We start from the raw sequence: 23,573 nt of genomic DNA on the forward strand, positions 1-23,573 counted from the left end.
AGGCCTGTCTGAAGAGATGTGTTTTTAGGCCACGTTTGAAACTATGTATGTCGTTTTTGAGTCTGAGGGATTGAGGGATAGCATTCCAGAGACCCGGTGCAGCACGAATGAAGTCTTTGAGACGGGAGTGAGAAGTTCGGATTATAGAAGATGTTAGTGTGAGATCATTAGCAGACCGGAGAGAACGTGTAGGATGGTAGACAGAGATGAGAGAGGAGATGTAGGGATGCATTGTGGAGAGCTTTGTGTGTGAGACTGAGGATTTTGTACTGTATTCTGGACTGAATTGGTAACCATTGTAGTGACTGGCACAGGGAGGAGGCGTCGGTGTAGCGGCTGTAGAGGTAGATGAGTCTGGCTGCAGCATTAAGGATGGACTGGCGAGGAGAGAGTTTGGAGAAAGGAAGGCCTATTAGTAAAGAGTTACAGTAGTCGAGGCGGGAGTGAATCAAAGCAATAATGAGAGTTTTAGCAGTTTCAGTAGTGAGAAACGGGCGGATTCTTGAAATGTTTTTGAGATGCAGGTGACTAGAACGTGAAAGAGACCGAATATGAGTAGTGAAAGACAGATCAGAGTCAAGTATAACTCCAAGACAGCGAGCCTGCTGCCCGGGAGTTATGGTAGTACCACATACCGAGATGGAAATGTCAGGGTTAGGTACAGTATCAGTTGATGGAGAAAAGACAAGAAGTTCTGTTTTAGAAAGCTTTAGTTTCAGATATAAAGAGGACATGATGTCTGAGACGGCAGAGAGACAGTCACTGGTATTCTGTAGGAGTGCAGGGGTGATGTTGGCTAGGGACAAGTAAGAATGATATCCCTTCGCAACCCACACCCTCTTTTGACCTGTAAGGCGAGTTTCTTGCAAACAAATGATATGCGGGGACAGTCTCTTTACAAAATCTAGGCACAGTGCTCTCTTAAACTTGGAATTAAGGCCGCCGACTTTCCAACTGAATACTTTAAGGGACCCCATCATGAAGCCGGTGAGAAGCACAAACAGGGCCCAACACGCCATACAGAAACCAGTCAACTAGGGGAGCTCCCAGGCTCACCACATGCAACCAGACAACAAGGACAGACAACAAAGACACCACACCTCAGAACAGAAAAAACAAATATGAACTGGATAACATTCCCAAAACAAATCCTTGTCTAACACTAACTAAACCAGTGCAGACCTGTACCCCAAACAAGAGAACCATATCATGCGAGTGCAGGAGCTACTTACAATCCACCAACCACCGCCCAGTAAACGAAAGTCAATAACCCACTGACCGTCCAGCCGGGGAAATCGTACTTCGGCCAACTACTACTCCAATCCTACACCACTAACTAAGGGAGTAGGCAGTCCAGCAAGGAGATCAGTCTGGCGGCTGAGCAGCCCTAGGGGCAGCCTCCGCCCACTGCATTGCTTCAGTAGGTGAAGTGAAGAATTTGGTAGTGCATTTGTCAGGGATGGTCCGAGTTTGAGGCTTTCAAATGTGATTGACTGTGCTGTTATATACTGCTAAGTGTTGACATAAGAAAATATACACCAGACAGGTTGTTGGTATGAACTCTCTATTAGCAGGAAACTCAGCTGTTTCCCCAAAAGAGTTCTGTTTAATCCATGAAGTACATTTAGTTTTTACATTGGACAAAGAAGGAGGTTTAGTTATGACATCAAAATTAGCATGTTACATTTTGATTGGTTGTTTGATTATTGTGTTCGTATATATTAGCATATCTTGTGTTCATTAATTTCTTGGCAGAAGTTTCTCTACTGGGAAATTCCACAGTTCTCTGTTCATCAGATATTTTGTCTTTTACTCCTTATCTCAGTTGTATTGGCGTCATTGCAAGGCCTCAATCGTAGTCAAGAGTATATTGCAAGCTGATGTATATGGGTTAAGGGTAGGGAACAAATATATTTTTCCATCAGCAATAGCATATTAGTATTAGTATTAATATATTGATCAGTCATCAGAACCATAAGGGTCATCCCTATAAATCCCCCCCTAAAAGATATATTTGTTACGGTACAATACATCTCTCCCTAGAAGATATTGCGCTTAATAGTCTCAGGTTCAGGTGAGAAAAATAAAAAACTGGTATGGGATGCTTCACTGGTTTGAGACGAGCGCCTCATTGTGAACCCCACCCCCCTTTGCACCCAGACTGATCCTTCACCTGAGACTCCTATATTAGCCCTACTCTGTTGGGTTTGCAATTGCACCATTGGCATACAGGATGCTTATTCTCCTGGAGGGAATTCTCTCGGTCATGCTTGGGTCTGATGTATCAATTAGGTTCAGATAAGATGAAATAGTAGGTTTAATATCCACATACATTGTCCCTGTTTGAAATGTGGCCTCTACAGTGGAGATTGTTTTCTTTACACAGGGGACTATGCAACATAAAATTATTATTCTCTGTTGTAGAGACTTGCCGGTGTTGTCTTCTTCTATTGGCACTCTGTGGTCTATAGTACCAGTCTGTCCCTGTGTTCCATCCCACTGCTCTCCAATAGTCACAGTTGTCCCCCCAGTAGTCATCTGTCACACATGTGTATATTGAATTGTCATCCCCATACATAAGACATTGTTTTGGCACCTTGGGACAATTCACAATGTCACAGTAGTCAAATTTAAAGGTAGCCACTTGGGCACTGGAAGAGTTATATCAAAACGTGGGATACAACTCTTGAGTCATTGTCAAGTCAGCCCAGTAGGGTGGTGGAGTCGGATTAGGTTGCTGGGTTTGCACGCCACTTATACGAAAAAGGATATGTATCAGGAGCATGGTATAGGAACCCTCTTGCAGTGTGAGGCGTATCCATGTTGATTTTCCTTCCAGTTTCACCGAAGTCAGAGTTGTCAGTAGAACCTGATAAGGACCTTCAAATCTAGGTTCCAGCGACCCCATCACGTGTCTTTTCATGATGAAAAAAACTCTGGGCTGATTTATATGGGCTGGAAAACGACCTAGAGTGGCATATGTCACACTGTGCTTGAGTAGGAGTGATGGAGGGTTGCAGGTACCCAATGTGCGATTCTATAACCTTTCAGCACTTTTACGACATGTGAGGGACTGGGCCCATACTACTACATATTTTTCTAATACTACTTTAGAGCTACAACTCTGTACATTTGGGTCATTACAGACGCTTTTTCATCTTTCATATAAAGATATGCCCCGAACCATACGTACCAATGTGCTGTTTAGTGACACACTAGCCACTTGGAAAGCAGTACGGACTACCATGGTATTTATCAAAGTTCTGTTAGTTATGGCACACACCGGCTTTGCAGCACTGTGCCAGAAACCCAATTGGTAGATTGTGGAAATCTAAAAACATTCTTTCCTTTAAAGATTTTCTAGACGAGGCCAGTGGAGTGTTCCTACGCTGGGAAGATTTCAGGACTAAATACAACTTACCGTCCTCTCACCGGTGGCTGTACAATCAGTTCCGCTCTTATTTTGGTGCCTTGGTGCGGGGATATGCAGTGGTTGAAAAACTAAATGATTTTACAGGCTGATGGGAGCCGGGGCGACGCACTATAACCATTCGTTCATCTACGCAACCATCAGGGATGTAGCGTTAAAGGGAGCGGCGACCAAGGCACTCATCAAATGGTCAACCCATTTAGATGACACAGACATACAGGCACATATGAAAGACGGCTTGACTGCGGCGGCTAGCGCTACTCCCCCTTATCTTACCCATTGTCCGAAATGTCAACTTTTCAGAGCAGATCTATGGCACTGTCTGTGGGACTGCCCACAGGTTGTGGTTTTGTGGCATGGAGTTCAGGACTTACTATTGCAAATCTGGGGCTGCTCTTTGCCACTCTCTCCAGAACCATATTTGTCCCATTATGTACCTGTCCGGGAATCGGACCCCCCTGACCGTGGAAGGCTGTCTAAAGGTATTCATCTTTTAATACTGGTTGTGAAACAATGCCTGCTGCGACACTGGCTGTTTCCATCGGTACCAAACTTAGAGGACGTTAAATCTGAGTTCCATTCAGTTTTACATAAAGAAATGCTGTTAGCCATACGTAATTCAGAATTACATGCCAAATCCTTTTTTCAAAAGTGGAGGGCTTACCTTCACTACCTCTCTGATGTTAGGGAACGTTATAGAATTGTGGGTCATTTTAAATCTACCTCTTGGTATAACTTGGAAAGTTTGAGGGACTCATTGGTAAACCTTAAATTACCAGACTAATATGATCCTAAGACCCTCTTTCTGTGAGCTCTTAGAGCTTTAGTAATAAATGTTTCTATTTCCATTTTCTGCTAAGGGGTGCAGAGGCAGGAGACGAGCTGGGCATTGGCTTTTGATAGATTGCTACAAGTTCTCTCTATATAATGAGTCACTCGGAGTCTTGCATAGTGTCACAGTTTTTCTTTTCTTTTATTCTGAACACGCCGCAATGGGAAGGTTAATTGGTTTTCTTTTGTTTCTTTTTGTTTTTATTCCTTGGTTTATGTACATTTTTGAACAACTGCCTCTTATCTGTCTCATATACTATATGTAAAATACCAGAAGATATGCATGCCTATATCCTATGTCAGTGGTTTCTGTAACAACTATAGATTACCATGTCAGTTGTTTTTGCTTGATGTTTGATCCGGTCATCCAGATCTGTATATTGTGTATTGCATACTTTTGGAATAAAATGTATTTAAAAAAAAAAACTCTGGGCTGCAGATTGTGTGACTTCCTGGTTCAGCGACTGGATCTGGAATGGAAGAGTAAAACTGCAACATGTGTTACTTTCAGCTCATTACACAGTATGATAACAAACTTTACCAAACTATCATTTCCTGTACTGAGGGTAGTAACATCCTAGCTTAGGGACCCCCCCAAGAGTGTCTCATATGGGGTTAGGCCTGTTGGCCGTCGGGGTGTGTTTCGAACAGAGTACATTGCTATGGGCAGAACATCTTGCCATGGAAGGGATGGTTCTTTACTGGCTTTTAGGATTTTGTTCTTTAGGGTGCCATTCAGTCTTTCAACTTTCCCACTGCTCCGGGATGATATGGAGTATGGAGTCCAAGGTCTGCTCCCACCATTTTTCAAAGTTCTCTTGTAATATCCGCAATGACAGCCGGCACTTGGTCGCTTTCAATTACTTCAGGGACTCCAGATATGCATACCAGCTCTGGTAGTAGTTTCCTTACAGTAGTCTTTGCTGTAATATTAGTGACTGGGTAGGCTTTTGGCCATCCTGAGTCCACTGCTATTAGCACGTACTCAAACTTTCCACTTTTGGGCAATTGCATATGGTCATTCTGGATCCTCTGAAATGGATAGCAAGGTTTAGCCAAGTGTTTTTTCGGAGTAACTTTTGTTCTTCAAGGGTTACAGGTGTTGCAAATGTGACATCCCTTGACATATTGTTTAACTGGTGTTGTTATTCCTGGTGCAAGGTAGATTACCGTATTTATCGGGGTATACCACGCACCGGCCTATAACACGCACCCTCATTTTACCAAGGATATTTGGGTAAAAAAAGTTTTTTACCCAAATATCCATGGTAAAATGAGGGTGCGTGTGTGTGCATGTGTATACCCCGATATACCCCCAGGAAAGGCAGGGGGAGAGAGGCCGTCGCTGCCCGCTTCTCTCCCCCGGCCTTTCCTGGGGTCTAGAGCGCTGCTGTCGGCCCTTCTCACCCCCTGGTTATCGGCGCCGTTGCCCGTTCTGTCCCCCTGACTATCGGTGCCGGCGCCGATAGCCAGGGGGAGAGAAGCGGCGCCGACAGCCAGGGGGAGAGAAGGGGCAGCGGCACCCATTGCCGGCCCCGCTACCTCCCCCCATCCCCGGTGGCATAATTACCTGAGTCGGGTCCGCGCTGCTGCAGGCTTCCGTCGTGCGTCCCCAGCGTCGTTGCTATGCACGGCGCACTGACGTCATACGCCGCGCCGTTCAGCGCATAGCAACGACGCCGGGGACGCACGACGGAGGCCTGCAGCAGCGCGGACCCGACTCAGGTAATTATGCCACCGGGGATGGGGGGAGGCAACGGGGCAGCGGCGCCGGCAATGGGTGCCGCTGCCCCTTCTCTCCCCCTGGCTGTCGGCGCCGCTTCTCTCCCCCTGGCGCCGGCACCGATAGTCAGGGGGACAGAACGGGCAGCGGCGCCGATAACCAGGGGGTGAGAAGGGCCGACAGCAGCGCTCTAGACCCCAGGAAAGGCCGGGGGAGAGAAGCGGGCAGCGACGGCCTCTCTCCCCCTGCCTTTCCTGGGGGTGTATCGGCGTATAACACGCACACAGACTTTAGGCTAAAAATTTTAGCCTAAAAAGTGCGTGTTATACACCGATAAATACGGTATTTTAATAGAAGTGATCATTTGTTTTTTTCCTCTGTGGGTGACTCCATGAGCCCATAGAGTCACCCCCGGGTAAAGGGCTTGGGGAAGATAAATCTTGTTTGCTTTTCTCCATAGGCTGTCTGAGTTCAGCTCCCATTTTCTCCCATATACTCTTTCCCTTGTCCAAGGCTTGAGTCTAGAACGGTTTCAGTGTCTTGAGTCCGAGGTTTTCCTTTTCCTCTTCTGGTTCTTCTGATCCTTTCTTCTGTCTTCTTGTCACCACGTATACCCCTGATTCCTCTCGAGCAAGGGGCAGTATTGCAGTTTCTTTAGCTGCCTGGTCTGCCAAAAAATTTCCTTCGGTTTCTTCAGAGTCCAATCTTCTGTGCGCTTTGACTTTGATGATTGCCACTGGTTCAGGCAATTTTAAGACTTCAATCAGGGTTCTGGCAGCTTCAAAGTTCTTTATAGGGGGTTCCACTTGCAGTCATGTACCCCCTCAAGGCCCAATTTAATCTGAAGTCCACTCCATGCTCATCAGCAGAGTCCGTGTAGATGTCCGTGTAGATTTTGGCAGTTGGTCCTTCCGAAATGCGTCAGGCTTCCGCCTCTTGTGCTGAAACATGGGGAATGAGTAGTCTTGCTCGCAGAACTTCGAATGGGCTATCCTGTGTAGAAGTTGCCACTTTCATCAGCATATCTGGACCCGTCTGTGTAGAGCGTAAAGGTTGCATTGTCCAATGGTGTTTCTTGGACCGTTGGTAGGTGTGATGTCTCCATTTCCATAACCTCTAAACAATTGTGCTTAGGGTCACCGAGGTCTTCGACATTTTGTTGTTTCTTTTTCTTCCTCCTTTCTTCCATTCCTCCTGGATTGAGGATTGCACATCTTTGAAGAGTGACTTTATCCGGGAGTAACAGAGAGAATTGAAGCCTCACTTGTCTTTGTAGAGAAAGTGGATTTCTTTGGCATTGAGTCAAAATAGCTTTCAGATCATATGAAGCGAGGGTAATGGTAGAATGTCCAAGAATGATGTCAAATCTTGTCCAAAAGGTCTTTAGCAGCTATCAAAGTTCAAAGGCAGGGGGGTGCAGTTTGTGCAACAGGATCTAGTCTGCATAAGTAGTATCCAAACTGTCTCAATTTGTCTCCATGTTTTTGTGCAAGGACTCCAGAGGTATGGCCCTTTGTTCCAGAGAGAAACAAATAAAACGGTAGTTCATAGTTCGGGATGCCAAGTGCAGGAGCGGACATAAGGTCTTGCAGGCGGTTCAAACCCTGTATGGCTTCCCATGAAAGAGGTTGCTTCTGAGATATAGTTGGAATGGCATCATACAGAGGTTGCATCAGTGCCAAGGCATCAGAGATCCATTGTCTGTAGTAAGAGATCATACCAAGAAATGCCTGTAGTTGCTTGACAGTTGTAGGTATAGGAATCTCTTGCGTGGCTTGCCAAGGATGGCTTGCTTCCTGACTTCTGTCAGGTGTTTAACACCTTGAGAGATACAATGTCCTAGGAAGACTACTTTTTGTTGTGCCCATTGAACTTATTAAAGGGACATCTTGCAGTTGATTGAGGCACGGAAAGATAGTAGATCAACTGAAGTGGTGGCACACTCATCTTGCGACTCCTCAGATTGTCCTCTTGGGGTCTTCTTCTTTAACGGAAATAAAGAGGTGTTTGCTGGTGAAACACATTTGATTAATGCTCCATTCTTGAGAAGAGTTGTAATTTGTTAAGATACAGAAGCTTCTTGATTGGCTTAGAAACCTAGAATGTGTCGGCAGATAAGAACCATTTGGCCCATCTAGTCTGCCCAATAATCTGAATACTATGAATAGTCCCTGGCCCTATCTTATATAAAGGATAGCCTTATGCTTATCCCATGCATGTTTAAACTCCTTCACTGTATTTGCAGCAACCACTTCTGCAGGAAGGCTATTCCATGCATCCACTACTCTCTCAGTAAAGTAATACTTCCTGGTTTTATCCTGCAATCCATGTATTAGTTTAGTAGCTCTTCTTTGAACTCTCTCTAGAGTATCTATATCCTTCTGAAGATACGGCCTCCAGTACTGCGCACAATACTCCAAATGAGGTGTCACCAATGTTCTGTACAGCGGCATGAGCTCTTCTCTCTTTCTACTGCTTATACCTCTCCCTATACATCCAAGCATTCTGCTAGCGTTTCCTGGTGCTCTATTACATTGTCTTCCTACCTTTAAGTCTTCTGAAATAATTACTCCTAAATCCCTCTCCTCAGATACTGAGGTCAGGGCTGTGTCAAATAATCTATATTCTGCCCGAGGGTTCTGACCATTCTTCTAGTTTGCCTAAATCCTTTTCCATTTGGCGGATCCCTCCAGGAACATCAACCCTGTTACATATCTTTGTGTCATTAGCAAAAAGACATACCTTACCATCGAGACCTTCTGTAATATCAGTAATGAAGATATTAAACAATATTGGTCCCAGTACAGATCCCTGCGGTATCCCACTGGTGACAAGACCTTGCTCTGAATATTCTCCATTGACTACAACCCTCTGTTGTCTGTTACTCAGCCACTGCCTAATCCACTTGGGGTAATATTGGGGTACTTTTGGAATCTTGGCACCAGGTTTCAAAAAGACCTTAACAAATGGAACAGGCAAGAGTCCAATATCATCTGGGCCTTTGGACAAGACATGGTCAGGAATTTGTTGCAGGCAGACATCGGGAATAGTCTTTGTTGGGATGTTCATGACATCAGTGGAGAGGCTTGCAGGACACAAAGTTCTTCAGGTGTGAGTGCTTGGGTTGATGGTCCATATTATGACTGTTTTGTGACATCATTGGCCTTACAGTGGCTGAATTCAGTAGTTGACAGGAGGTCAAGTCTGTTTCTGTAGTTTCGCTTGACTTGTCCGCGTTTACCACATCTGTAGCTGATGATCGTTCTGATGGGTGATCTTGGAGGCGGATAATTCGAAACACTGTACTAAGCAGGAACGGTTTGGAACTGAGGGACATAATTCTGAACCGGGTATTGTGCTGTAGCATTAAGAATCATCGGTGAATCTTGACAGATTGACATATCAGAGCTCTTCTTAGTAGGTGCCACTCCAGTTTGTTTTTCAATAGCTTTGACAATGAGTAAGAGCTGCTTTGGTTCAAGTGTCACATATTCAGGCCTGGTGTCCGTAAGCCTTTTATTGGTAGCATCATGGAGGCCAGTAACAAAGGTACTAATGAAGTGTCTTATGGAATTTGCTTCCTAGGTCATAACCTTGATCCTGGGACAGATTAAGTAGTCTGCAGAAAAACTTTTCATCTGATTCCATAGGTTCCTGAGAGGCATCAGAGAAATTGGTGGAGCTTGAAGCTAGTCTGTCTCTGACCCAGCCTTGTAGTTGTTGGCAGAATTCCATTCCAGAGGAGAGTGTCTCCTTGTCCATAATAGCAGAGCTGTCAAGGCTGGCGGAAATGATAGGCCAGAAGGCGTCTCCTGGTTTGATAGAGACTAGATTATATAAATCCTTCAATACTGATGAAAAGGTTTATTGAATTTGCTTGATTATTCTGTAGAAAGGCATTGGCTGTTTCTCTGGGACAGGAAGTTGGGCTACAAGATTATTTACTTGCACCGAGGTAAACAGAACACATTTACAAAGAGTTTCTGAAAGAGGTTTTTCAGACCCTTTATTTCCACCACTGTAGGTAAGTGGTATTGGCATAGTTTGCGATTGACTGGATTCACCAAAACTATGCAACAGATCTCTGGAATCATAAGGCTGTATGGGCAAGAGTTTAGATGGTGTGGATCTGGGTAATCCACCTTGTAGGTTCTGAATCCTCATGTGGCATTGGGTGTTTACCTAAGAGGTTAGGTTTCTTGAGCAGGTTGACAGCATCCACCAGAGCTTGGACTGTTTCGTATGTTTTAGAGATAAGCCTGATTTCTTGCAATGTTGGTACTGGCTAGTGATTCTTAACACTGGACACTATTTCATTGACACAGATATTAGGAGGAAATCCAAAGAGTCCAGAACTGATGGGTGGAATGGCCAAAGAGGAAATTTCCTTCTCTCCAGTTAGATCAAGAATGTGGTGTATTGCAGACTGAAGCTGCCTTATGCAGGATTCATGTTGGGCAGAGGAATTCTGGGGCCAACAACATGTATTATTATGTTGTCCCAGAGCCTGTAATGGCCAGTTGGGAGGTTGAAATGGGCCCTTGTTGTAGTACCAACAGATCAGAGTCATGCTGTATACTAGTCCCCCCTGCATGCACTAAGGCAGCTGCAAGGCCATCATTATGCTGAAGATATGAATTTGCAGGGTTATCTATAGCTTGCACTTGCTGGGTTTCCATGGAACCCATGCCAACCCGGAGTAAGGTGTTATTCCAGATCTTTGTTCCAAGGGCCGGTTGAAAAGTTTCAGACACCATACTTGATCTAATGGTTTGGTACATGTTACTGTTGGAGGTATTGGGAGGCATATGAAATTGCACCACAGTAGGTGTGATTGAATTAACAGGTGAAAGTGGTATCTTTCCTGGGGACTGATGATGATGATCAGTGATAGGAGACTGATGATGATCATCATTGGTAGGAGACTGAAATCGTGCATGGGGGTTCATCTTGGGCTGGAGGACTGTCTTCACTGGGTAGAGAGGTCTGACTTCTTGGTGAGGCCTAGCAATTATTAGCAGAATGAAATACAGAGCTTTCCGGTGACGGTTGATCTGGGAGTGTGTGGGTTTGATTTGCATATAAGCCAGGGATCTGGTCATTAGGTACAAAGTAACCCCCATCCTGAGTCATACCTGGAAAGAGATCAAGTGCTTCAGCACTAGGATGACTGCTAGAGGAAGTTCCATTTGGAAACCTTCCAGCAACTGGCAAGGCCTGTTTGGGTGTACTGGATGAGGGCTCATTACAGGGAATAAGTAGATTGGGTATTCCAAGTTGGCTGACAGTAGAGGAAGTGGGTGAGGCAGCACTTCCTGGTCCTCCAAGATGTCTGGCAGCACAGGAAGTGGGTTGAGCAGCACTTCCTGGTACTCCAAGATGGCTGACAGCACAGGAAGTTGATGCAGAAACATGGCCACCAGTAGAAGGAGGTAGAACGGGATATAGTGGGGCCGGTCCATTTTGGGGATTTCTACTTTTGCAGTATACGCAGGTGCTGTTGCAGTACATGGTGGAGCATTTACAGGCCAGGCTTAGCCGCAGGAAACAGTCTTTTACTGACGGCAGGTTTTGCTGACCACAATGAGGACACAACCAACAGCTAGGATCATCATCATCATTATCGAGCGGTGATAAGTCTTTGTAATACAGATACATAATCAGATTTCTCTTCATATCTCTGTATTCCTCCTCCACATATCTTTCTTTAGCAATAGCGCATGAAGCATGGTGCCATGCCTGGGCAGATGCCAGCAAATCAATATGTTCTAAAATCCCTTTATGCTGTTTAAGAGCCTCAGACCATAGATCTTGGTGTAATCTACGCTTCTCAGGCAAATTGCATACAGCCATTCATTTTTTCATTTTGTCAAGACACTTCTTTTCCCTCACGATGCATCACTGTCATGTGGCTCTTTACTCCCAGGGAGGGAGGGAGTTTGCAATCAGCTCATATTTTACCCTTTAAAGTTAACCAGCACAGGAAATAAAAAGTTTCAAAGCTTTTAAAGTCTCAGGTAGAGTAAGGGTTGCAAATTACCCTATTAGCAAAATCTCTCAGTGGACTGGCCGTACACAAATTGGTATCCAGCACTAAACAAAAAGTTTTGTCAACCAAAGTTTGCCTCCTGATGCTAATCTCTGATACTCAAGTACACTGAACTGATATATATAATCAGCAGGATGCAAAAAATTTACCAAGGATACAGTACAGAGTTTATTGGGCTGGAACTAGCAGCAGTACTTTGCGCAATAGTTATCCCTTGGTACATTTACTGAACTGGCATATTCCCCTCAGCAGTACACGATTGCCCTCTGGTACGTATACTCGAACTGATACAACACATATCTCTCTCTATTCATTTATCAGGAGTACCCTGTGGAAAATTTACCAGATACACTCCTATTTGCCGGAGATAGAAAAAATCTCTAAAAATCTACAGCACTTTTCAAAATGTCAAAAATCTAAATTAAAATCCTTGCAAAACATTCTCTGTATTGTAGAATATCTTGTTAGGTTTCCCCTGCCATTGAAAAAAATAATCTGAAGGAATCTTATTAACCCCTTAAGGACGCAGCCCATTTGGGCCTTAAGGACGCAGACAATTTAATTTTAACTTTTTTGTTTTTTCCTCCTCGCCTTAACACCTTAAGGACTCAGGGTTTTTCCGTTTTTGCACTTTCGTTTTTTCCTCCTTACCTTTAAAAAATCATAACCCTTTCAATTTTCCACCTAAAAATCCATATTATGGCTTATTTTTTGCGTCGCCAATTCTACTTTGCAGTGACATTAGTCATTTTACCCAAAAATGCACGGCGAAACGGAAAAAAAAATCATTGTGCGACAAAATAAAAAACACGCGCCATTTTGTAACTCTTGGGGGCTTCCGTTTCTACGCAGTGCATATTTCGGTAAAAATTACACCTTATCATTATTCTGTATGTCCATACGGTTAAAATGATACCCTACTTATATAGGTTGGATTTTGTCGCAAATCCTAACTACATGCAGGAAAATTTATACGTTTAAAAATGTCATCTTCTGACCCCTATAACTTTTTTATTTTTCCACGTACAGGACGGTATGAGGACTCATTTTTTGCGCCGTGATCTGAAGTTTTTTTTGTTATGATTTTTGTTTTGATCGGACTTTTTGATCACTTTTATTCATTTTTTAATGGTATAAAAAGTGACCAAAATACGCTTTTTTGGACTTTGGAATTTTTTTGCGCGTACGCCATTGACCTTGCGGTTTAATTAATGATATATTTTTATAGTTCGGACATTTACGCACGTGGCGATACCACATGTTTATTTATTTATTTTTTTTACACGGTTTTATTTTTTTTTTATGGGAAAACTTTTATTAGGGAAGGGGTTAAATGACCTTTATTAACACTTTTTTTTTACATATTTTTTTCAGTGTTATAGGTCCCATAGGGACCTATAACACTGCACACACTGATCTCTCATCCTGATCACAGGCGTGTATTAACACGCCTGTGATCAGTGTTATCGGCGCATGACTGCTCCTGCCTGGATCTCAGGCACGGAGCAGTCATTCGTCGATCGGACACCGAGGAGGTAGGTAAGAGCCCTCCCGGTGTCCGGTCAGCTGTTCAGAACGCCGCTATTTCACCGCGGCGGTCCCGAACAGCCAGACTGAGCAGCCGGGTCACTTTCACTTTAGAAGCGGCGGTCAGCTTTGACCGCCGCTTCTAAAGGGTTAATACCGCACATCGCTGCGATCGGCGATGTGTGGTATTAGCCGCGGGTCCCGGCCGTTGATGAGCGCCGGGACCGACGCGAGATGATGCGGGATCGCGGCGCGATCCCGCTTCATATCGCGGGAGACGGCGCAGGACGTAAATATACGTCCTGCGTCGTTAAGGGGTTAAAAAAATCATAACTTTTATATTTTCATCCACAGACTAGTATGAGGGGTTGTGTTTTGCGCGACCAGTTGTCCGTTGTAATGCCATCACTCACTTTACCATTAAATGTATGGTGCAACCAAAAAATACTATTTGTGTGGCGAAATTAAAAAGAAAACCGCAATTTTGCTAATTTTGGAAGGTTTTTTTTCACGCCGTACAATTTACGGTAAAAATAACGTGTTATTTATTCTTTGGGTCAATACGATTAACATGATACCCATGATATCATACTTTTCTATTACTGTTGCGCTTAAAAAAAAAATCGCAAACTTTTTAACCAAATTAGTATGTTTAAAATCCCCTTATTTTGAAGACCTATAACTTTTTTTCTTTTTTCCGTATAAGTGGCGGTATGAGGGCTCATTTTTCTCGCCGTGATCTGTACTTTTATTGATACCATATTTGCTTATATAGAACTTTTAATCCATTTTTTATTAAAAAAAATTTGGGAATAAAATGTTATAAAATGTATTTTGGACTTTTTTTTTATTTTTACGTTCACGCCGTTCACTGTACGGTATCATTAGCATTTTATTTTAATAGTTCAAATATTTATGCATGCGGCGATACCAAATATATATATCAAATATTTTTTTAACACTTTTTGGGGGTGAAACAGGGAAAATGGGACAATTTGTTTTTATTGGGGGAGGGGGTTTTTCAAATTTTTTTACTTTATTTTCTTACTTTTACACTTTAATAGTCCCCATAGGGGACTATTTATAGCAATCACTCGATTGCTAATACTGTTCAGTGCTATGTATAGGACACAGCACTGATCAGCATTATCGGTCATCTTCTGCTCTGGTCTGCGGGAAGGCCTTTTGAAAAAAAACTGAAATCAGTCGCTTCCTATAACCATCAATAAGCTTCTTACACCTCTCAGCTGGAATGTTGCACCACTATTCCTTTGCAAACTGCTCCAGTTCTCTCTTATTGGAAGGGCGCCTTTTCCCAACTGCAATTTTAAGATCTGTCCACAGGTGTTCAAAGGGATTTAGATCTGGACTCATTGCTGGCCACTTCAGAACTCTCCAGCACTTTGTTGCCATCCATTTCCGGGTGCTTTTTGACGTATGTTTAGGATCTTTGTCCTGCTGGAAGACCCAAGATCTCGGATGCAAACCCAGCTTTCTGACACTGGGCTGTACAGTGCGACCCAAAATCCATTGGTAATCCTCAGATTTCATGATGCTTAGCACACATTCAAGACACCCAGTGCCAGAGGCAGCAAAACAACCCCAAAACATCATTGAACCTTCACCAAATTTCACTGTAGGTACTGTGTTCTTTTCTTTGTAGGCCTCATTCTGTTTTCGGTAAACAGTAGAATGATGTGCTTTACCAAAAAGCTCTAACTTGGTCTCATCTGTCCACAAGACGTTTTCCCAGAAGGATTTTGGCTTATTCAAGTTCATTTTGGCAAAATTTAGTCTTGCTTTTTTATGTCTGTCAGCAGTGGGGTCCTCCTGGGTCTGCCATAGCATTTAATTTAATTTAAATGTCACTGATAGTTCACGCTGACACTGATGCTCCCTGAGCCTGCAGGACAGCTTGAATATCTTTTAGAATTTGTTTGGGGCTGCTTATCCACCATCTGGACTATCCTGCGTTGACACCTTTCATCAACTTTTCTCTTCCGTCCACACCCAGGGAGATAAACTACAGTGTCATGGGTTGCAAACTTCTTGATAATGTTGCACACTGTGGACAAAGGCAAATGTAGATCTCTGGAGATGGACTTGTAACCTTGAGATTTTTCACAATTTTGGTTCTCAAGTCCTCAGACAGTTCTTTTTTCCTCTTTCTGTTGTCCATGCTTAGTGTGGCACACACAGACACACAATGCAAAGACTAAGTGAACTATCCTCCTTTTTATCTGCTTTCAGGTGTGATTTTTATATTGCCCACACCTGTTATTTGCCCCAGGTGAGTTTAAAGGAGCATTACGTGCTTAAAACAATCTTATTTATCCACAATTTTGAAAGGGTGCCAATCATTTTGTCCAAACGATTTTTGTAGTTTTGGTGTGTCATTATGTCCAATTTGCCTTTTTTCCTCCCTTTTTTGGTTTAATTCCAATACACACAAATGGAATAAACATGTGTATAGCAAAACATGTGTTACTGCAATCCTTTTCTGTGAAAAATACCTCCCCCAGCTCCGAGCACCTCCGAGGAGGAGAGAGGAGGAAAATCATTCAGCGCTCCACCCTGCCCCCAGCAGCAGCAAGGACGTACAGGAGAAGGAGCACAAACATACAGGAGAAGTAACGCAGCATCATGTATAGCTGGGGCAGAGCGGAGCACTGGATTCTCTTCCTCCAAGCTGTGTGTTTGGAAATCTCCAGAGAGCTGAGGGGAGGTGCAGACACATATTTATCTGGAGCACAGAAAGCTCCAGCACACCAGCTCTATTTTTGTTTCGGCTAAAGGCCAAAATAAAATTTTTGCCTGATACACCGACATCACAGGTCCTTCAACCACAATCCTTCATCACAGCTTTGCCCCACTTTACTCAACAAGCTTCACTTCCTCTAGGTGAAAACCACTCCACCTCCTGCAAACCGCATACCGCAAAACCATGCCCCCTTTTATTTTCGGCATACAATCTCTTCATCACAGCTCAGCCCCTGAGCAATCTGAGGACGGGATATTAGGACAAGAGCATCCTAATATCACAAATTTTAAGTTAAAAGACAGGCAACGCTAAGATCATAGCTCATAGCAATAGAAGGGTTTTGATTTTAGCAGGACCAATTGTACTTTGTGTTGTCATTTTTCCATACAATATTCTGTGAAACTGAATAAAAAAAATATTTGTCAGTATGACAGGTTTTTTGGGGGATTGGGGTGGGATTAAGAATTTTACCATAGAGCCTCCTGAATCCTATTTATACCTCTGCCTTAGACAAGTTGTTCTATGCCAGTTTTGCACTTTTGCCCATGGAGAGCCCACTACTGCTTTTTTTACTCCACAAATAAAGTGTTATGAAATGTCTGTCACTGATATGTAAGTTATTCAGTACATTCAAGACCCTCAGGTTCCACTGGGTGGGCAGGGTATAGCCCTCAGTCAGCTGCAGTGTGCACTTTGAGTGACCGACTTGGCTGGCCACTAACACAGGGCAGTGTCTGAGATCATCACTGTTCATTGGCCAGCCTAGTCCTGGAGCAGGCTGGCAGCACAACACATTGTTTGGCTCTGGTGCCTTCACTTAAAGGAGAAAGGGTTAGTGCCGCCAGCTGAGATTGCCCGACGTTTGGGAAGTGCAGAGGATGGTCTGATGGGTGATGCAGTTATGTGCACCTGCCAGGAGCAGTGCAGTTTTGTGCATTAATAAAAGAAGAAAAGACGACCCCTACTTGGCCCCAAAATGTTCTTCTGTAGGCAAATTCTTTATTTGCCTGGGGTGAAAAATAGGTGCATGCATGGTGCTTTTTCCAGCTATTGGCGTATGATACATTGTAGAATAAACTGATGCATGAGCCACAATCCTAATAAAAAACTATTCAAGAAAAACATTGCTGGTCACTCGACCAATTTGAGATTTACTGCCAGGGATGGCATTGGCCAATAGATTTAAAGAAGGTCCGCTGTATAGCAGCTGTACCACCTCATTAAAATCTGGTACAGATTACAGGCCACATAAAGACAACACTATATATAGACAACACTCCTACCAATACACAATGTACAAACTGGCTAGTGAAGGCAAAAACTGGGTGCCCATAGGGCACCTGGACACCTGTAGTGATTCTTTAAGGATGAAGAAATTCTGCATTAATTGGAATTCTAGCACCTCCAAGATGCTCGAATTTGTGTCCATTTAATGTATTTCACTAAATGAACAGACACTACAGTTATTGCCAGAGAATACGAGATCCATGTGTACAACAAAATAACATCACGATAAAAGCAGGAACTTTTGCAGGAGTTTTGCATGACAGACAACAACAAACTTTCCTTGATGGGGTCCCAGTGGTTTGACACCCAACCCCCCCCCCCCCATGCGATCTATAACTTATCCCCTTTCACTTGGATAGGGAATAAGTTATCTTTCACTACAGAACTCCTTTAAGAGAGCCTTTCTGGATCTGGAATTTAGATACTAGACATCCACATGGTCTAAACTTAAAAATTGACCTCATGTACACTTATTAGCCTTTCTGGATTTTACATATATTTACTATGTGAGCTATTTATATGTGTTTTCTTATTTTTTAATTTTTTTCCCCCAATATCCACCAGCAAGCTATACATTTTAAAATCCCAGGATACTCATATTAAAACATTTTGATCCAAATTATGCAGCATTTCTTTTATTTGTAGCACATAAAGTTTAATGTGATCCAATAAAGTTTGTGTAGCATGCATTTTAAGTGCTTCCTGTGAAACTTAAAGGGAATCTGTCAGAAGTGTCACCTGTACTGACCTTTTGGCAGTGCAGGTTTGTTTGTAGTGCAGGTAACATTGATTAAAATCCATGGCCCCATTCAGCCATTACTGTCATTAATCGGTTGATAATAATAAGTGGGGTTTGTGCACAGGCAGCGCTCTTGGAGCACACTGATGTCACGGCTGCTTCTTAAAGCTTGCTCTCAGCTGGGTGGAGTGAAGAAGGAGCAGCCGTGATGTCAGTGTGCTCCTGAAGCGCCATCTGTGCACCAAGCCTGCTGATTATCATCAACCATGTAAGGAGGAGAACAGGCGAACGGGGGCCACGGATAAGCCTGTGGTAAGTATAATTTTTTGTTCAGTGTCACTCGCACTACAAGCCTGTACCAACAGGTTAGTGTGGGCGTCACTGATGACAGATTTCCTTTTAACCACAGTGGTTGAATTGTTGCAAGGCGCTGAGTACTACTTTTATTACTTCTACATTTATTGGAAAGTTCAAAAGTGATGATAATTATGATTGGGCAGACTAGATGGGCCAAATGGTTCTTATCTGCTGACACTGTTTCTATGTGACCTGAATCTACAACCATTTTTGTATAAACTGTTATGTAGATAACAAGCAATACCTGACAGTGCAGTAGACTTGCATGTTTTTAATAATGTGAAGAAAGTAACTATACTATGTATTTTGTAGAAATGAGAAAAGCCATGACTACTATACCACAGAATTTTTGTATCATCTGTATTCAGCTGAAGGAAAGGGCATTTTTGACTGCCGTACAAATGTTCTTGGACACTTGCAACAGGTAAGTAAAACTGTGCAAGTAGAAGGTTAATTTGTTACATTTAGGTTAAAGCATTTTAAGTAGCTTATGTATTACTTGGCTAAAGCGGTTGGTCAAATGTTTTATTATATTTGAATATCATTTAGACAAATATTTAAATAGAATGTTTTATTAGAAAATAACCAGTTGTTTTAAATCAGTTTTTTTTAAACTATTTTTTTTAAGAATCTTTGGTGTTTTTTTGTTTGTTTGTTTATTACGCTTTAATTTACGAAGTTATAAAATAATCATTTAATCTTGCAGTTTTTATTCTGGGCACTAAACCGAATATCCTCTTAAGGACATAGCCAAATTTTAATTTTTTTTGCATTTTAATTTTTATTCTTCTTGCCTTTTAATGACCTTTTACCTTCAATTTTAAAACAAACTGACAAATTTGAGGTGAAAAGAAAAATAAAATAACACTATAACCTGGTTGTGTAAGTGTGCACACCCTTACACTAATACTTTGTTGAAGCACCTTTTGATTTAATTACAGCAATCAGTATTTATGGGAGTCTATTAGTATGGCCCATCTTCATGTGGCAATATGTGCCCACTCTTCCTTGCAAAAGCTCTCCAAATCTGTCAGATTGCAGTTTACTGTGCAAATCAAATCGCCCCACAGATTTATAATTGGATTAAGGTCTGGGCTCTGGCTTTATCTTCTTCAGCTGAAGCCATGCTTTTGTGGATTAGTGGTGGATGTGTGGTTTGGGTTATTGTCATGCTGAAAGGTGAACTTCATCTTCAGCTCTAAAACATGTCTGAATGTTTTGTGCCAAAATTACCTGGAATTTGGAAGGGTTCAGATTTCCCTCCACCCTGACTAAGGCCTTGTTTCCAGCTGAAGAATAATAGCCCCAAAGCATTACACAGTGCACTTCATTCTGTAGGTCCTTTTTATATTTTACTACTTTTAGGGGGGGAAAAGAAAATATTTCCATATCTAGCTTTTAAAATTGGAAAAAATAAGTACCATAGAACATGTTTTAATTTCTAGCTCTAAAAGCAATATAGGAAATAAGTAGAGCCGCAGAATTATTCAGTGTCCTGGGATTTACAATTGACCTGTCAGTTTAACATCCAGTTTGAATCTCTAAATTTAGCTATTTAATTCTTAAGGTTCTATTTGTCATTTAGGGTGGGGCACCAACCCCTTTTGATCGAAATTATGGAACAAAACTTGGAGTCAAGGCAGTGTTGTGGATTTCTGACAAACTTGGAGAGTCTTATCGAAGGGGTAAGTCAACCAGAATACAACATTAATTTGATAATAAAATTCCTTCACATTAAATCGAAAGACAATGGTGAAACCTCTTTAGTTGCATTACTGCTTTTCTTTTAGATGTGTATTATAGCAAACAAAAGAGTAGACCCAAAATTGCCATGAAAAGTGGCCTTTTATAGGGTGGTTGTCTACTGCTTGTGCTTGCTTGGCTGCTTTGCATAATGTATGGTTGTCTGAAAACCTGTCTCACAAAATTTGGTCTGCTTATGTCTTCTAAAAGAGTCTGAAAGAGGTCTTTTGAAGAGGTTTCACTGTACTTAAAAAGAGAAAGAAAAAACGTTTTGAACATGCTGTGTATTGCTGTATTCTAACATCTAACTTTTTTTTAAAATATTTTTTGAACTATGAAGCGGTGTGATTACTTGTTTTATGCACTGTCAACTAGTAATTGTTAATTTTCAGGTGGATGGAAATTTTGGACCTTTTTTCCATCTGAAGGTGACAAAAAATGCAATTCTGGCATTAGGTTTTTGCCAGTGATGTTCCTGACACAAGATAAATAAGCTCTGCAAAAAAACATCTCTCAGAGAAGACCGCTCCCTGACCCAGATCACATTTTGTGTGATAGGTTTTCATTCTATCATGTATATTGAATAAATTCTAATTACTTTGAATTCCTTAGAATACCACTTTTTGGTGCAATTTTAGTGGTTAATCTCTGGTTTTACTGTATTTAATAGTTTGGACATTTTTGTCCACTGTGATACCAAATATGTTACATTTTTTTAACATTTAGGCTGTGTTAACACACTGTAAATCAAGCAAAATAAGGCTTCTTTCACACTACCGTCATGTCCCTGCATTTTAACCGCTGTTTTTCTGCTGAAAGAGGTCATAAAAAAAAAAAAAAAAAGTTAACTGAACATAACGGGTGACCAATGTTATTTTAAAGGGGTTGTGCGGTGCCCTGCATTTCGGAGCTCCACAAGCAGCGTCCGGAAGTTCATTACTCCGAACGGTGTGTGCGGGCTTCCGTGTTCGCGGCCACCGGGCGTGACGTCACCCCCGGCCCCCTTGTGACGTCACGCCCGCCCCCTCTACCAAAGTCTATGGGAAGGGGGCGTGACAGCGGTCGCGCCCCCTTCCCATTGACTTTCGTTGAGGGGGCGGTCGTGACGTCACGAGGGGGCCAGGGGTGACGTCACGCCCGGCGGCCGCGAACACGGAAGCCCGCACACAGTGTTCGGAGTAATGAACTTCCGGACGCTGCGTGCGGAGCTCCGAAATGCAGGGCAGCGCACAACCCCTTTAATGGGCATTCTGTCAAAATAACGGACATGTTCCAGCCGCCATCACCAGTTATTTCTTCCGTTATAGTCTGTTGTTTTATTTCCATGTTCTTTTAATGCACAGTACGAATAACGGATCGGAAGACATTAAAATAAAGGGCACTAACCGATGTCAATTGTGAATATTCGTCACCCATAGACTTCAATGTTAAAATTTTTTGGCCGTTATTCCACCGTTCTTTTTGACTGGACAAAAAAAACATCTTTTGTGCCGTCAAAAATAACGGCAGTTAGTAATAACGGGACATAACTGGTGCTGCAGGATGGTCAAAAAATCCCATTGACATGAATGGGATTTTTTGACGGTCGTATTAGGTACTTTCAGACAGGAGTTCATAACGGGAGTTTTTGTAGGATTACCACGGTTGTGTGAAAGGGGCCTTAGTCTGTAAAATAGGAATAAAATATGTCCAGATTTTAATCTAATAATTTGCACAATGGAAAAGTGGCTGTCAGTGCACACACTTTGAAGAAACTTCTGTAAGAAACAATGCATGCCACTTTTCCATAGACGTTAATTTAGCACATTATTAAATAAAAAATGCAGACTGAATTTTAAAGGGCTTGTATCAGGGCTACCTAAGCAGGGGATCTTTGGATCACTTGTACAGGCTGTAATAGTAGCTTTGACATGGCAGCCATGAAGGCCTTCAGTAGGCCCTGGTTGCTGTGTGTAACTGAGTAACAGAGATACCAATCGTAACCATGGCAAGACCGACACTTCGATGTTTAATGCAGAATTTAAAGAGTTGTGCATGTGAGTAATCTCCAATGCTGGTCACTGACATCAGGTATCAGTTGTGCATACCAGCCGCCACCCTCTGGAATTAGGGTGGGCTCAGGTACTGTGCCATACTTCCCAACCCAGCATATGCATATACGTCATATGTCGGGAAGGAGTTAAAGAAGGAAGGAAATTTCAAGTGTGACTTAAATTATTTCCTTTGGACTTTGATCCGTGGTATTGTTCAGCACTGTCAAATTTGAACAGGGTATTGTCAAACTTTGAAGATATGACTGAAGGAAAATAATCATTGTTTCTAATTACCTGGGAACAACAACATCTGTCTGATAGATAGATAGAACCAAGTGGAGAAGAGCAGCACCACTGGCAGCGTCCATGGAGAATGGGTGCAAGCGGGCACAATCGCTGCCCTAGGTCACTGGCAGCAGCAGTAGATACCAAATGAAGCGTCCCACAGGTAGTGTGATCAAACGGGGAAGTTTATCATACAATGGTGCAATGTTTCGACCAGCTCTCCTGGTCTTTATCAAGCATACAAAAGTGACTGAAGTACTGGTATTTATATGTAACACATACACAACCCAATTGCGAACCAATTATAAGCAATAAAAAAAATCAAGTCATATAACGCGTGACCCAGTGTATACAAACAATATTGAAATATGCATATCAGTATAAATAGTGAAATACAATATGCTGAAGGCCATTACATACTCATGGCACATCAGTGATCATAATAAATAATTATAATAGTGGCTAAAGTACATACATAGGGTTAAAAGCAATTAAAAGGAGGAGGGGTTATATCAAACACTCACCACATGTGTCTGCTGTAATGGCGGAGCGTCTGTAACTCAATGTGGACGCCCGCCCTCATGCTGGATGAATCAGGAAGGGATGGTTTGGGCCAATCCTAATTAAGCATCATGGTAACTAAGTAACTATAATGTCAGGCTGAGGTCCACGCACACTCCCTGTGTCTTCGGATCCTCTAGCCGACATTGAGGTTGTGGGCAGGTGACATCAGATTGTCACCGCATGTGCAATGCTATGCAATTATGGGTCCTCTGTGTATCCCACTGTTTGACGCATGCCTCCTGAT

At 42.6% G+C, this 23,573-nt stretch overlaps 1 protein-coding gene across 2 annotated transcripts in view; it reads left to right on the forward strand.

The window, feature by feature from the left end:
* PFKL (phosphofructokinase, liver type) overlaps nt 1–23,573 on the forward strand; it is a 254,617-nt gene that overhangs the window by 192,818 nt on the left and 38,226 nt on the right. For both annotated transcript variants that reach the window (XM_056533478.1, XM_056533479.1), the window contains exons 19-20: nt 19,017–19,128; nt 20,290–20,389. In XM_056533478.1, coding sequence (XP_056389453.1) covers nt 19,017–19,128; nt 20,290–20,389 — 212 coding nt within the window. The remainder of the gene's footprint in view (nt 1–19,016; nt 19,129–20,289; nt 20,390–23,573) is intronic.

The sequence above is a fragment of the Hyla sarda genome, chromosome 8, assembly GCF_029499605.1.
Source record: "Hyla sarda isolate aHylSar1 chromosome 8, aHylSar1.hap1, whole genome shotgun sequence".
NCBI classification, from domain to species: domain Eukaryota; kingdom Metazoa; phylum Chordata; class Amphibia; order Anura; family Hylidae; genus Hyla; species Hyla sarda.